General features: G+C 36.4%; 4 protein-coding genes across 4 annotated transcripts; 2 read left to right on the plus strand and 2 right to left on the minus strand.

Moving 5' to 3' along the window:
* Positions 1 to 54: 54 nt before the first annotated feature.
* On the plus strand, positions 55 to 2,585 carry LOC105175817 (Pentatricopeptide repeat (PPR) superfamily protein). The gene has a single exon (XM_011098410.3). It carries the CDS (start codon positions 208 to 210, stop codon positions 2,494 to 2,496), a length of 2,289 nt encoding a protein of 762 aa, XP_011096712.2. The 5' UTR covers positions 55 to 207; the 3' UTR covers positions 2,497 to 2,585.
* Positions 2,586 to 2,891: 306 nt separating this feature from the next.
* On the plus strand, positions 2,892 to 3,541 carry LOC105175819 (non-specific lipid-transfer protein D, cotyledon-specific isoform-like). Its single transcript, XM_011098412.3, has 2 exons — positions 2,892 to 3,305; positions 3,385 to 3,541. The coding sequence occupies exons 1-2, from the start codon at positions 2,965 to 2,967 to the stop codon at positions 3,392 to 3,394; spliced, it is 351 nt and encodes a 116-aa protein (XP_011096714.1). The 5' UTR covers positions 2,892 to 2,964; the 3' UTR covers positions 3,395 to 3,541.
* On the minus strand, positions 3,509 to 5,868 carry LOC105175820 (NAD(P)-binding Rossmann-fold superfamily protein). The gene is made up of 6 exons (XM_011098413.3): positions 5,411 to 5,868; positions 4,847 to 4,999; positions 4,590 to 4,683; positions 4,385 to 4,467; positions 3,980 to 4,133; positions 3,509 to 3,890 (listed from the first exon to the last, which is right to left on the minus strand). Exons 1-6 carry the CDS (start codon positions 5,564 to 5,566, stop codon positions 3,655 to 3,657), a joined length of 876 nt encoding a protein of 291 aa, XP_011096715.1. The 5' UTR covers positions 5,567 to 5,868; the 3' UTR covers positions 3,509 to 3,654.
* Positions 5,869 to 8,503: 2,635 nt separating this feature from the next.
* On the minus strand, positions 8,504 to 12,067 carry WRKY14 (WRKY DNA-binding protein 14). Its single transcript, XM_011098414.3, has 3 exons — positions 11,120 to 12,067; positions 10,309 to 10,449; positions 8,504 to 9,876 (listed from the first exon to the last, which is right to left on the minus strand). The coding sequence occupies exons 1-3, from the start codon at positions 11,728 to 11,730 to the stop codon at positions 9,240 to 9,242; spliced, it is 1,389 nt and encodes a 462-aa protein (XP_011096716.1). The 5' UTR covers positions 11,731 to 12,067; the 3' UTR covers positions 8,504 to 9,239.
* Between the last annotated feature and the right edge of the window lie 3,366 nt (positions 12,068 to 15,433).

Genomic DNA, 15,433 nt, shown 5'->3' on the forward strand with positions numbered 1-15,433 from the left:
AGGTTAACTGAAGTTAATAGAATAGGCTTATTATTAAATCAACATTAAAATTAAGAAGAAATTTGTAATTTTCTAAATAAGAAGAAGGTAACATCACACTCGCAGTCGTCGCTGTATTTTATTATAAAGAGAAGGAAGAGAGACGAGAGGAGAGGAAGGAAGAAGTGAGATGATGGTTCCAAAGTGAAGGCGGGACCTAAATTAGATATGCAAATCAAGACTGCTGCTTATTTAGCGAATGTGTTGCAATTTCTGATAGATCATAAAGGTCACAGGGCAGGAAAACTCGTCCAAGCTCATATACTTCGTACTAACCAGTTTGCCAACACCTTCCTCGTTAACCGCCTGATTGAGCTCCACTCGAAATGCGGCGATACAGCCGCTGCTCGCCGCCTGTTCGACCAAATGCCTCTAAATAACATATTCTCTTACCACGCTATTTTAAATGCCTATTGCAAATTAAATGACCTGGATAATGCATATGAATTGTTTGATCGGATGCCGGAGAGGAATGCCGTTTCTTGGAATTTGATAATTAGCATGTCGTCACGAAATGGTGACAGAGAGAAGGCCTTGGGGAGTTATTACTCCATGAGGATGAGCGGTTTTCTGCCGACCCGTTTCACCTTGGCTAGTGTTTTGAGTGCTTCTGGGGGTTTGGGCAATGTGGAGTGCGGGAGAGAGTGTCATGGAGTTGCTATCAAGCTTGGGCTCGACACGAATTTGTATGTGGGCAATGCATTGTTGGGAATGTACGTGAAGTGTGAGTCTATTGCAGATGCGGTTGTCGTTTTTAAGGACTTGCCGCAGCATAATGAGGTGTCATTTACTTCGATGATGGAGGGGTTAGTGGAAGGTGACCGCATAGATGAAGCATTTGACATGTTTAGGTTAATGCATAGAGTGGGGATCATAGACTGTGTATCACTGTCAAGTGTATTGGGTGTTTGTTCCAAAAGTGCAGTAGAAGAGTTTCTTGTAAATGATGGCAATGAGAAGGGGCTTAAAATGCATGGCAAACAAATACATGGGCTTGTTATTAAACTAGGGTTTGAAGGAGACCTGCACATAAACAATTCATTGCTTGATATGTATGCAAAACATGGATACATGGAGTGTGCAGAAATGTTGTTTAACAGTATGTTAGAAGTCAGTGTTGTTTCATGGAATGTTATGATAGCTGGATATGGCAAGCAATACCACAAGGAGAAGGCAGTGGAGTGCATGGAGAGAATGCGGAATTGTGGATTTGAGCCTGATGAGATCACTTATGTCAATATGCTTGCTGCTTGCTTGAAAAGTGGGGACGTTGAAGCTGGACTCAAGATATTTAATAGTATGTCATTACCAAGTTTGACGTCATGGAATGCTATACTGTCAGGCTATTCACAGAATGAGTACCATCAGGAGGCACTGATGCTTTTCAGGGAAATGCAGTTCAGAAAGGTGAGACCTGATCGAACTACTTTTGCTATAGTTCTCAGTTCTTGCGCGGTCATGGGGCTTTTGGAGGGTGGAAAGCAAATCCATGCTGCCTTATTGAAGGCTGAGTTTTGTACTGATTTGTATGTTACCAGTGGACTGATTGGTGTTTACTCAAAATGTGGTAATATAGAAGCGGCAAAACATATCTTCAACACGGTGCCCCAACATGATATAGTCTGTTGGAATTCTATGTTATCAGGTTTATCCCTTAATTCATTGGACAAAGATTCTTTGAATTTCTTTCAGCAAATGCTAGGAAAAGGGCTTCTGCCTACTGAATTCTCTTACACTACTGTACTGAACTGCTGTTCATCACTAACATCTCTGCTTCAAGGGAGGCAGGTTCATAGTTTGATAGTGAAAAATGGACATGCAAATGATGTTTATGTAGGAACTGCCTTGATTGATATGTACTGTAAATGTGGTGATGTGGATGGGGCTAGACAGTTTTTCGATATGATGCCCTCTAAAAGTACAGTTACCTGGAATGAGATGATACATGGCTATGCTCTAAGTGGACGTGGGGATGATGCTGTTAATTTATTTGGAGACATGATCCACACTGGTTTCAAGCCCGATTCTATAACTTATGTAGCTGTTTTAACTGCTTGCAGCCATTCTGGATTGGTGGATGCTGGGTTAAAAATATTCAACTCAATGCAGCAAGCACATGGTCTAGAGCCACTTAGTGATCACTACACTTGTATTATTGATTCCCTGGGTCGTGCTGGCCGGTTCAGTGAAGTTGAAGAAATCATAGATAAGATGCCATGCAAAGATGATCCAGTTATTTGGGAGGTCTTACTCAGTTCTTGTAGGGTTCATGCGAATGTGAACTTAGCAAGAAGGGCAGCAAGAGAACTTTTCCGCCTGGACCGGAATAATTCTGCCCCTTATGCGCTTTTAGCCAATATGTATTCATCATTAGATAGATGGGATGATGTAAAAGATGTTAGAGGAATAATGAAAGAATGGCAGGTCTCCAAAGAACCAGGTTATAGCTGGGTTTAGAATAGATTTTCATTATTTCTTCAATTTTAGAGATTTTCTCATTGTGGCTCATAGTCATTATTGTAATTATTATTTTCCTTTTCACTTTCTCTCCCCTTCTTTTATCTTTAAGGAACAAGATTTTCTGTTAGGCATATCTGAGCTATTGACAGAAGTTCATTACTTCTGGAAAAACTAAATATTTTTGGCCAAAAGATATGAATATTAGAAAAAAGAAAGAAAAGAGGGATGAGGAGAATAGAAGGATTAGCTTCTTAACTTTCACCAACTCCAAAAAGAGCACCTGCAAAATCATTATCCATATGATCAGATGGTATTGGAAAGCTCAACCTCCACAAAATCCAATGCTAACTAAAATGAAACCCAAACCCCTATCCTTCTCTATATAAGCCCAATGCCTACCAGCAACTTTGTCATCAATACTCATCGTCAATTCTTTATATCAAGGAGCATCAATATTTTACAAAAATGAAGAGCATTTTCTTCTCCTTGTTTGTTGTCCTCTCCCTAGTCTGTTTTGCACATTTGAGCAATGCAGCCATACCATGTGGCACCGTCGACATGAAGGCAGCCTCATGTGTTGCATTTGCCACTGGAAAGGACCCAAAGCCATCGCCAACATGCTGCTCTGGCCTGCAACAGCTTGCTCAGAGCGTCAAGACGGTTGATGACAAGAAGGCCATTTGCAGGTGCCTCAAGGCTGCTGTCAAGAACTTTGCGGGTGTCCAAGACAGGTTCTTGAGCCAGATCCCTGCTGCTTGCAATATCAAAGTTGGTTTCCCAGTTTCCCTGAGCACCGACTGCGAGAAGTAAGCACTAGACAGTTTGATTTTAATCCTAACTCCAACTTGTTTTGAAAGGTCTCTTAATTGATGTTTGGTTTTGCAGGCTCCACTGAGATCTCCTGAGTTGATCAGAGGTTCAAAAGTCATGTTAGAAATGTAGAAGTCTACTGAATAAGACTGCGTTGTACTCTATTGAGAATATCCCGGTGGTTTTTTCCACTGTAACAGTAATGCAATAAGAATTTTGATTATTTCAATAAGCTTGTCAATCAAATCCACGGCAAGAGACATTTCTCTCACAAAAAGCACAAAGTAGTCTAATACAATGAGTTCATCCTACAATCTAAAGCAGATACTTCGGTGGTGTCATGTATCACCACTGAATCTCTTGACCATCCCAGGCAAAAAACTTGCCATTGTCAGATCTCTTTGCATTCATGATGATGCTCAGTAGCTTCTGGACTGAAAACTCTTTGGTGAAGAGTTTACCTTCTGGAACATTGCTCTGAAATGGTCTAGATAAATCTGTATCTACTGTACCCGGGTGCAACAGAATACATACAATTGGATCTTTCTTGCGTGCAAATTCCACCGACACGGTCTTCGTCACTGCAAGATTCATGAGAAGGATGTCAGGAAGCAAAAACCACTACCACCACTTCAAGAATTTTAAATAACAGAGAAGGAAAAGTTGGTACACTGATTAAGTCCAGCCTTAGAAGCCCGATACGAGTGCCACCCTCCTAGGCCATTATCTCCAATTGATCCCACTCTAGCACTTATGTTGGCTACAATTGCGTGGTCTCTGTCGGTTCCAGCACCTCCTCCGACCTTGAGCAGTGGCCACATGTGCTTTTCATGCAAATAGTAAGCAGAGAGGTTTTAATGATGAGTTGCTAAATCAAGGCGATGACACAATCATAAGAAATAGTATGTTTTTATCTGCTAATAGGCACTGACTTAAAATATGCAGGTTTATTAGTCAGAATGTCAGATTACATAAATCAAATTCCAAAAAATCTCTCATTTTAGCTACTCAAAGAGCTCCATATTAGACCACTCTGTTTAGATAAGACGATATAGTGGAAGCTAATCGATCATACCTTGACAACCAAAATAGGACCAACAGCATTGACCTCATAGGTGAGAAGTAAGGAATCCCTCTGAAGTTTGTTCAATGTGGTTTCTGTACTGAACAACACATGAAAGACTCTATCACATAGAAACTCATATAGCTTCTATGACATACAATCCATCATCATCAGAATCTACTCTGTTTAGGATGAAATAACTAGTTGAAATCTCTACCTGGCTGCAGAACATTGGGTATTGAGAGGATACCAGAAGCATTTATGAGGAGGTTTAGACGACCATACTTATCTTTCACGGACTTTGCTGCTTCCTGAAAATCAATATTAAGTATAAGAAGAATAACGTGATAGGTGGTAAGAAAGTATCATATCTATATGAATGCTGAGTTAGTACAACAGGCAACAGAATTTGCCGCATACTGATCCATCACAGGTAATGACAAAGAAAGAGCAGTGTTGAGAGTTTATTAAAACCTCTATTGTTCTATCAATTGTGAGATCCAGCTGATGAATATCCAGGCGGTCAGCAAACTTATTCTTCAACTCCAGAAGCCCAGTTGCCCCCTTAGGATTGCGGCATGTTGCCAGAACATGTCCTTTGTCACTTTTCTCTAACAATTGTCTAACCTAAAAGCAGCCAAGAAATGAACTAAAACTGAATTAAAGTGTTTTGATTGTAATAAAATATTCACTAATATCTCCATTACAGAATCACGGCATGTAACAACTAGCTTATGCTTTTGCAATCATCCCATCCTTTTGATGACGGCTAAAACAATCAAGAAAATTCAACCCAACCCATCCGAACTCGCCCGGTGATTAAAAAAAACAGGGACATTATCAGCTGAAATCATGCACAAAGCAGAATAACAATTCCACAAATTTCGACATAAAGATTAAACCTTTACATAGGCTTTACAAAAATCCGAGCAGATAAGACAATGTACATTAAGAATGTCATAGCAAGATCCATATCAACAATCAACCACAAAATTCGCTCAAAAATAAGCATTTCATAAGAAAGAAAAATGGGCTCACGAATTCAAGGCCAATGCCTCTGGAGGCACCTTGAACCATTGAAACGCCGCCTTCCCATTGTTTGACGGCAGAAGAAAACATGCAGGCTCTTGGAAACGGGTTCAGCCATCGCCTACCCATCAAAACCCACTGCCCGAAAGAATTCAGCTTCATCATCGTAACTGAACTCCGAGAGTCTCCACCAAAACCTTGGTGGACAATCGAGTTTCAAGAATCTAAAAATTTTCACTTCCCTTATCTACATCAATTCATAGCAGAAATTCGGTAGGAATTCAACTTTAATTTAAAGTACTGTAAATGCGTCCTACATAGAAGTGTAGAGAATTGGACAATCTGGCAATGGAGAAGATCCAGGATGCCCAGTCTCTGAAGCTAAACGATGGTGTTCGGTTAACTGCCGTAGGCCAAGCGATGGCGAGAAAATCGCCACGTTGAGTACTATACTTTCATTAGTCTTTTTATGCTTTATTATTAAGCTATAACTGCTAAGTGATAGTATCGTTTTCTTTTATTTGCAAATTATATATTTTTTAATATTTAATTTAATTTCATTATTTTTTTATTAAATTGTTACACTCCCACTCTTCCAAATTTTCAAATTGTTCCTCCTTTTCATGTTTCACAGCTTCAACTTTTTAACCTTCTTTTGTATGTTTTAATATTTTTAACTTCAATAAAAATATATTTTTAAAATTAAATATAAATTATTTTTTAAAATTTTTATTTAATTATTGCATACTTATTTGTGAGCGACACATACTAATATATATATATATACACATTAATTATTTATCTTGATAAGGATATATATATTGCACTTACTGTTGAAAGGGCCAAAATACCCCATATAGGTAAAATATTAATTTAGGACAGTGATTCACGTCTCTCTCACTTGGGTTGGGTCACACCCGAGCCGACGATCTAACTTCTAAGCCATAAACGCTGGCATCAAGATCATGTCACATTGCCTAAATAAGTGGATGCATTTGGCATATCAGTAATCATCCAACGAGCCCAACAATCTCTGCTCTTTTTATGTTCTTCAAATTTTTTATTTGGATTACTCTCGAAGCAAATTCGATTTTTGATCTGAGTCAGTATTTAAAAATAAAAATAAATGTTAAAATTTGACTAAAGTATTAATTACGATTCGTATGTTTAAGCAAAGAGATGAAATTAATGTAAAAGCCTAAAACTTTATGCGAGTCAAAAGTAAGTTTGTGGCATATCCCATTCCACGTTTCATCTGCCAACTAAAAATGACAGGAATATAAGTCGTGCTAACCTCATTAAGTGCGCTTTTAACTGAGATCAACTGTGTGAAGTGGATTAAGTGCGCTTTCTACCTTTTTTCAGGTCATGTTGAGTGCCAATTGCCTCTTTTTCGTTTTTCCCTTTTTTCCTTCCCATTATACGAATAACTCTTATAAAATTAGCAATTTATCCTCCTATAATTTTTTAAATGCATCAATCCACTCCCTGTGTCTTTTAAAATTAAGCAACTTACACCCCTGGATAGAGAGAATAAATTGCTTCATTTTAAAACATAAATTGCATTAAATCCATTTTAAGTCAATAAGGACATAAGATTTAATTTGAGCGGAAAATTAAAATTTCATTTCTATAAGATTATGAATTTTAATTTAATAAAATATGAAATTTTCATCTATTTCAATACGAGTTATGAATTAATTATAGTGTTTATTGATCGTCATGCCTAATTTCGGGTTTTGAAGCCAATTTGGATGTTCTAGTATGATAAAATCATACAACAACCATATCTATACTATTAATAAAAAAAAATTAATTATTCATACCAACTTTTAAATACTCAAATTTATTCTTTTAATTTTTTTAAAAAAAAATATTAATCAAAATAATAATTTAATATTTTTGAATAATTTTATAATTATAATTTTTTTTTTCTCACAACCATTGCTCCACGTTTGTCTCTCACAACCTTTGCGTTACTTACTTTGACTCTAAAAAGTAAAAAAATAGAATTTGATTTCATTATCAGATTAAGACCCATCATTTTGTATATCTCTTAAACTGAACTTTCAAATATTCGATATATCTTTAATTTGATTTAGTGAAGACAAAAACGATATTGACGCAATGAGTTATTGTATGATTATTTAATATTTGAAAAGTAGATATGATATTAAATACAAGAGATATATAAATAGTTGATTAGGACAATAATTAATTATGTTAAAGGGAAGAGAAAAAGGAGAAAGAGCAGGCTGGGAATAATTTCCCCACAGCGTTTTATATTCTGGACTTGTATACTTTAATCAATGACTCAGATCTTATTCACATAGTGTAACAATAAAATAAACATTCTAAAAACTCATCATTGTGGAACTATAAATTGATAATTATATTCACAGTTTCTAATCTATGTTGTATTTATATAGATGGCATCTGTCTTTTGCTTAAGTGGTTTGGGGTTGGGATGGTGCAAATGTAGGAGTGGCGCGCTTATGATGGGAATTTGACTAAATGACTGGAAAAGTTCGACAGAGGATTTGTTATAAAACACGAGTTTAAGTACGGGAGAGTTGATCAGTAGGAGAAGTGAAATGATTGGATGGTCATTGTAAGGAGCGGGACTTATATCGCATCAAGATCATCATCACCACAAACAGTGTCTCCAATAAAAACTCGCATTATAATGCTGTAGGTGACCCCAATCAGTAGAACCGCACGAACTTTAGAATTGCAGTCGCCGGGGCTACTTAATTGAATTTGTTGATTATAACTTGATTGATTTGACAAAACCTGAGCATGTAATTACTACATATATTTATATATAGCCACATATATTTATATATATCAATTATTGGAGATTAATCACAATTATATATATATATATATATATTTCATTGTGTTTTTGTAAGAAATATAAGCATGATTATATATCTCTCAATACTTGATTATATACATATATATGTATGTATGATATCATACTGGAATACTTGGACAGTGAAATATGAAGCAACCCTTTTGTAAAGGGGTCAATGAAGCAATTGATCAAGTTAGAGAGCGCGGATTAATTAAAAGGAAGAAGAAGAAATAACAAAGTAAAAATAGACAAAGACGATGTATATAATAATGTGTAAAGAGAATTATAAAGAACAGAAAGCGGAGGAACCCAAAGCTTGTAGCAGTACGTACTCGTGGTGTCTACAATATACATACACTGATCCTGATCACTACATGAAATCAATCAATCAATCTCACACCTCCCCAATTGAGAATAAAGTACTTTGTAATTAGGGATTGATATGAAATTGAAGGAGGAGGAGAATGCAGAATTGCAATCGCAATCTCATGAATCCCATCCAACATCATAATCCCTTCATTGAGCTTTCCAGTCATGTCTGATAAAATCTACTTTTTCAAACTGTTGAAACCTTCTGTTCCTCAGCTTTCTGTCCCATCCATCAAAAGCAATCCATCCATATGCCCACTTCACTTCATTTCAAATTATATATATATATATATATATATATATATATTTGGACTCGCTAGACTACTACTTACTACGTACTCTCCACCACCCTTTAATTTAATTACTATATCCCTTTTACCCTTTTTCTTTTTAACTTCAATTTCCAGTGGGTAAAGGTTAAAATTATAGCAAATCATGAAGAGATAATTTGAAGTTTCCCCACGTGAAACTCACACTCACAGTTATGCATGGCTCTTGACCTTGAATGAAACTGATCATCAGACTTCTGCTACCTCTACATTTGTATAGGATTCTGTTTTTCTGAGTGGGGGCTTCTGTTGTTGTCATATCATCATGCATGTCCTCAGTTAATTATTCGCCCCTCTTTGCTTCTCCATAAGATGTGGTGGCGCCACCCCCACCGCCGCCTGTGGAAGTACTAGTGCTAGTGTTGTTTCCCGTGGCCCAGTCGTAGAAGCTGAATGGATCCAAGGCCTTGTCGTCGTCTCGCCCATCATCGCCCGAAAATCCTTGCGTGAATAATATATCTAAAGAGTCAGCCTCAATCTCTTCCAAATCAGCGAAGAAGCTGTCTTCTGAATGGTTGGAGTCTGGCAATGTGGGCTTGTAGCTATTTGGAAACCCTTCATCAAATTCCGGATCATCCATCTCCACCTGGTTATGATCCAAATCTTGATGCATCTCCTCTTTCACGGCTGCAGAAAGGGATGATGATGAGGGCGCTGCTGTCTTTTCTGTGCTGAATTCCTTCATCTCTTCTTTCGGGTTTGTGCTTTTCTGTGCCTGCGAGTTTGGTGAACTTTTAGCGGCGGTGCTGCTCTTGGATGGCTGAGCTCTTGTGGAGCCTGCAAGAGCATTTCTCTGGGTGGGCCATGGATGGTTATGCTCCGAAGTGTAGGTGATCACCAGCATATTCGGGTCGGTTCGGCTCCGTTCTACTTGCTTCCTCGCCGAGCAACCCTTTGAACTACTGCATCTATAGTAACCCCTGGATCCATTTATATATATGAACATCACACATGTATGTTAATAGATGAATAGAGTTCTATACGCAAGCAAATGCTAATTCCAAATTTGAGCAAACCCGGAATAAGTTGCCCTAAATTAAGCTTCCCAGTTAAGGAAAAATATGAAAGAATCACTAAAGAACTTTTACTTAAAATAATAAGACCAATTTCCAGGAATCAAATTAACACGATTTAAGCTTAGGGTAATAATCAGTTTGAGGTAACTACGTAATTACAGATCAAATGTAGAGATCTTGGATTTAGTCTACCAAAGCATAAAATTAGCAATCTTAAGTAAGTTTAGCATCAGCATATATATATATATAGCTAAATTAACCTTAAACCTAAAGTTCCAAGATATTGAGGAGAAGATTTGCAGGAAGTATTCATTCGTTATACAGGAATAAGCTTACCTTGGATAAGGGGAACCCTTGATAGGCTTCTGCCCGTACTTTCTCCATGCCCAAAGATCTGAGGGAACAACTTCTCCACTGGGCCTGCTGTTTGCAGGTGCTGGAGCCGGTATACAAACTACCTTCTTCGCTTGACTCTTCCTGCAGATTGCACGAAAAACCAGCACAGATTTGTCATGAAGCAAACTCCCAAGTGAATTTATTCAGAAAGTGGGTGCAACAACAACTAACTAATTATGTCTTTGTTTGTGGAACAGATAATTTTTCTGTGTTCACTGTCAGAACTGCACGTTCAGTAGTTCTGCAGTCCACCCTTTTTTGTTTTTCTTGAAAAAGCCGAATATGATGGAGAATTTGAAAGACTTAACAGATGAAACCACAGAGATCTGCAGTGGTGGGATACAGATTACAGTAACATGAAAGCAAAGTCTGATCAAAATGGGACACGCACTGCCGGAAATTTCATTAACTTTTCTGCAGGTAATCAGGTTAAAAGTTATGAAGATTTGATTAAAAACCACGTTTTTTCTTTTCTTTCTCTTTTTTTTTTTGGAAGCGTCGCATAGAAACTACATATTCTTTGACTCATTAAAAGCAAAAACCCTATTTTGAGATCCTCAACATGTGATGGCCCGAGTTCAATACAAGCTGGAGTTAATCTCCCCAAAACTCAAAAAACAACTGTTAATTAAAGAAACCCGCTGTGCTTTTCAATGAATTTGTAGTTGCATTGAATATCTAAACGCGTTTAGAGTTTGATTTAGATATTAATCATCATTTCAAGAAGGAAAAAAAAACAAAAAAACCCCACCTTCTCTTGATGCCCGTATTTCGCGGAGACGAGATCTGCAGGCCTGGGCTCTCCACCAAGCACCCACTGGAGCTATTTGGTGAAATCAAAGTGTGAGTGCTGTTAGGAACTAATACAGGAGGACCCTCTAACCCCCTCGGGGAAGCAGCCGCCACCACCGCCGGAGAATCACACGGAGAAACTGGCAACTTTGTAGTAGGAGCGATCTGCAGCATCCTTGAAAAAATATTTGAAGCCGGTCTTTCCATCTCATCATCAGGAATTCTGTGAGCAAGATTGATGCTACCCTTAGCAAACCCTCCAGCAGTATTTCCTGTTTCTTCAAAGCTAGGCTTGATGATATTGGAGTTGTGGAAGAATCCTGATACTGGGGTGTCGATATCATGGAGGAGTGGATCTCTCAAGTGGGTAAACGGATCGCCAAAATCTTCAGGCGGGTCGGTAGAATAGTTAACGGGATTGCTTGTTGGAAATTGCCAGCTGTGGGGCGCCGCGGCCGGTTCAGCTGCTGTGTTTCCGCCTGCTATGCTGCTGCCGCCGCCGCTTGCTCGTATTATGTCAGTTAAATCGCCCTGATAATTCTCCATCCTCTTCAAGAATTGACTGCACATGATACTCAATCAAAACACCGTGTCATTTGACTTGGGTTCAGCTCTGGCATGTTTTTGCACCAAACAATACAAACGTAAAGAACATGCAGTTCTTGATTAGGGTATATAGTTCTCGATGAAGTGAAGGATGATTTTGTTTACTTTTTTCCTCAAAGTTGAGACAAGAACAAATTAAGACCGGACCAAATGTTGTTGTAGAGAGAGAGAGAGAGAGAGAGAGAGAGAGAGAGAGGAAGACGAAGACGCTGACTTTTGATATGAAACAGCTCTATTCCATACGCAACCAGCAGAGAAGAGGAAAGAGTTTAGAACAAGTTAATAATAATAATGGTATTAATCTAACAGCCTTCATGTTCTCTTTGTTTCTTTAATATTTACAATGGAAAAAATAGACATAGAGAGGGTCAAATCTGTGCACCTGTTTCCGTTAATTTTAACAATATTATTATTATTATTTTAACATATTTTTGTTCTTCACCATCTCATCAATCCATCTAATCTCTTACTTGGCCCATATCCCTTTTTGTTGTTTTCCGCACAATAAATAAATGCATAGAAATTAACTCCTTTTATAATTTTCTTTTTTAATTTTCAGAAACAAGTAACGGAAAAGTAAAGAGGCGGCAAGTAGCCGCAATTCTAGGACAAACCTTTCTACCTATTTACATCTCCCTCCGCCCCAAAATGCCATTAACTCCATACATAACATATATATATATATATATATATATAATCTTCTTTTAAAGAATTTCAATAAAATAAATAAATAAAAGAGACAAGATTGGTATATTATTTTTCTCTAGAATATTGTCTATATTTCCCAAATACTGCACATTAATTTTTTATAATAGAAATATGATTTTTCACAATATTCAATTATTATGATTTATGAATATAATTTAATTATAGTTTCACAATGGTCATTAATCATTGTTTCTGCAAGTAAAACATTAGCCATAGCTAACATATGACAATATTCTGGTCATATCTAAAAATCATAATAAATATTGATTAATCATGATAAAAATTAAAATTCTCACATTGATTTTATTTGACTATGGTTAATGGTATCAATTTACCATATTTTTAAGTTTGTGGCCATTTATAGTGTAGTAAAAATTTATTTTTTTTGTAATGATATTTTTAATCAATTATAACATTCAATCTGATTAATACCACATTCAAAAAAATTTTAATATATATTAAATAAATATCGGATATATAATACCAGATTGATAAAACATCCAAACTAATTCCTCCTAACACATGGTTTTAATCCATAATTAGGACTACTTAATTAACTCCAAGAATTTGTAAAAGAAACAGATATCAAGATTTGATGAACATGATTGTAAATTAACTACACACGTATGCATACGTATACACATACATCAATATACGTACACAGATACATATAATAAATAATTAAAAAATCATGTGGGCCCATGCGGAGGTGGCTCTTGAGTAGTATGTTTGAAAAATACTGTAAGTTCTTATGGGCCAATGGCCGTGGAGTATGTCACCGACCTCTTTGCGTTTGATGGGACGTTATTAAAATCCACTGTTCAACATTAATATTTATATTATTAGCAAAAAAACACCTTTCTTAATTTAACTATATAAGGTTCATTAGAAATGCAGATTTCACATTAACAACGTTTTTTGAACAAAGACAAACATACTTATATTAATACGATATAATTATTACATGCACAGGAACTGCTAATATCTTTACATGCAAATAAGCCAAAAGGTCAGCAAAATCCGAGAGCCAATTGCTCGAACTTACTTAGGGTTGTCCGGCAATTTTAAAGAAGATTGATCAAATTTTTGTTGTTAGATGCAGTAGCAATGGATTTACGTACAAGAGCATGTAATTGGCATTAACAATGTTACATGTGCCGTACATAATCTCTCCAATGCTAGTAAACGGATAGGGTGGGTTCAGAACCCAACTCATCAGATTTATATTCAACCAATTACCTCAAGTTTATTTATTTAATTCAAAGACTGTAAAATTCAGTAATAATTAATTAATAGCAAGTGATCATGTGAAAGTGAAGATAATGGTAACGAATCTGCAATCAAAATTAAATTCAAGCACATGAATTTGGGAATTCAAGAATGCTGCAAACGACTCTATGTACCTACTTAGCTAATTAATTCCTCATCACATATTAAATAATTTAATTTATTTTCTTTTTAAATTTCATCTTCTTGATGAATTTCATTTCTATCGTTAAATCACAAATTCCCAGATATTTTTTTAATTAAAAAAAAAAAAAGTGTGGAAATTGGAGGTGCTCTAGTTGTAGGATTTGTAGGTGGTCCATACCCCCAAAAAAATATTAAGTCATTAATATGGGGGTGAGAGGGTACTAACTAGAGACAATATGTGCACATCCCATGTTCATGCATGAAAACAAAAACCTCACAAGAAAACAAGTGATGTGTTAGGACTGGGATTCTCTGACACAGAATTTGTCCTCTTAAAAATTTGAAACTGATCAGAAGTAGAAGCATCCTTCCATGTGATCCACAATCATTATATTAATATTAACATTAATCCCATTTGTTAATTATTATAGAATTAATAAAGGCAGTGAGTCATCCTAATAATTAATGACAACCATGCCTCGATGCTTACCACTAATTTCTCATTAATTAATTAAGACTAGCCATGGATTAAAGTCGTGGTCGAAAGTCTTTTTTTGGTTTTGTGTTGATCCGCACGCGGGACACTTGCCTGACCGGCAGCCACCGCCTGACGTCCTACCGCCCACCTCAACTCTCACACCTTCATCTTCGCTGTTCAATCCCCTCTATGTGGACGCTCATGATTCATCACCCACCACCCCGGCCTATATTAATTTGTCGTCCAAGATTTTTTTATTAATTACTATATATGTGGGCACATCAATGATTTCTTTTTTTCTTTTTTCTTTTTTAATTTAGTCCAAGAAGTGGGAGTTCATCATCACCAAATTCTATAGCTCGGATTTAACTCATTAAATGCGTTAATTCGCAATTAATTTAATTCTTCTACTGTAATTAATTTGTCTGGAGAAGATAATTAAACACACCATTTTAATTCAAGTATAACGAGATGCTTAAAATACTAATACACACTGCAGAATTAATTTATATATTTACTTTTATAAAATAATCCATCCACTTAAATTTGCATGTGAAAAATAATAAGTTTTACAGAAAAAATGGGAAGAAGATAAATATATATTAAAGAGTGGGTTGCATAGGGGATAGTGTGGGAGATTGAGATTGGGAGTTGGATAAATGTGTAATATTTTAACAAATATGATAGAACCTTTACTTCCATTGGAGAGAAGATGAGTGGTTTTTGGCATAACTTTGGGGATCCATTTTGAGATCCCAATAACCCCACCTACCTATTATGAGTTTGTGCATTTTTCCTGAAAAACCAAAGCTACAACTACGTGCATATACTTTTTTAATTAATTAATGTTTTGGTTAATCATCCTTATCACGTAGGGAACATTTTTACTAAATGTTGTGTCTGCACTTTGCATATCCCAACATGTCGCTTATAAACGCGGACACCCCTTCCCAAAAGGACATCTATCTCGTACCTAAATCAATCAATTATAGCCAATTAATTACAGAATTGTTCTTTCTCTGTAATTGGATTTGGATATATGTAGCTGGTTTTTAAGTGTTAATTGGG

Source organism: Sesamum indicum, linkage group LG12, assembly GCF_026168435.1.
Source record: "Sesamum indicum cultivar Baizhima isolate 11 linkage group LG12, ASM2616843v1, whole genome shotgun sequence".
NCBI lineage: Eukaryota > Viridiplantae > Streptophyta > Magnoliopsida > Lamiales > Pedaliaceae > Sesamum > Sesamum indicum.

Bases quoted from the DNA above. Each gene is read 5' to 3' on its own strand.
- LOC105175817 (XM_011098410.3), top strand. From the start codon at position 208: ATGCAAATCAAGACTGCTGCTTATTTAGCGAATGTGTTGCAATTTCTG.
- LOC105175819 (XM_011098412.3), top strand. From the start codon at position 2,965: ATGAAGAGCATTTTCTTCTCCTTGTTTGTTGTCCTCTCCCTAGTCTGT.
- LOC105175820 (XM_011098413.3), bottom strand. From the start codon at position 5,566: ATGATGAAGCTGAATTCTTTCGGGCAGTGGGTTTTGATGGGTAGGCGA. The intron at 5,000-5,410 runs GTGAGCCCATTT...GGCTGCTTTTAG, and splicing joins GAGGCATTGGCCTTGAATTC to GTTAGACAATTGTTAGAGAA. The intron at 3,891-3,979 runs GTACCAACTTTT...TGAATCTTGCAG, and splicing joins TAAGGCTGGACTTAATCAGT to TGACGAAGACCGTGTCGGTG.
- WRKY14 (XM_011098414.3), bottom strand. From the start codon at position 11,730: ATGTGCAGTCAATTCTTGAAGAGGATGGAGAATTATCAGGGCGATTTA. The intron at 10,450-11,119 runs GTGGGGTTTTTT...TGCAATCTGCAG, and splicing joins AATACGGGCATCAAGAGAAG to GAAGAGTCAAGCGAAGAAGG. The intron at 9,877-10,308 runs GTAAGCTTATTC...AAATGGATCCAG, and splicing joins AAGGGTTCCCCTTATCCAAG to GGGTTACTATAGATGCAGTA.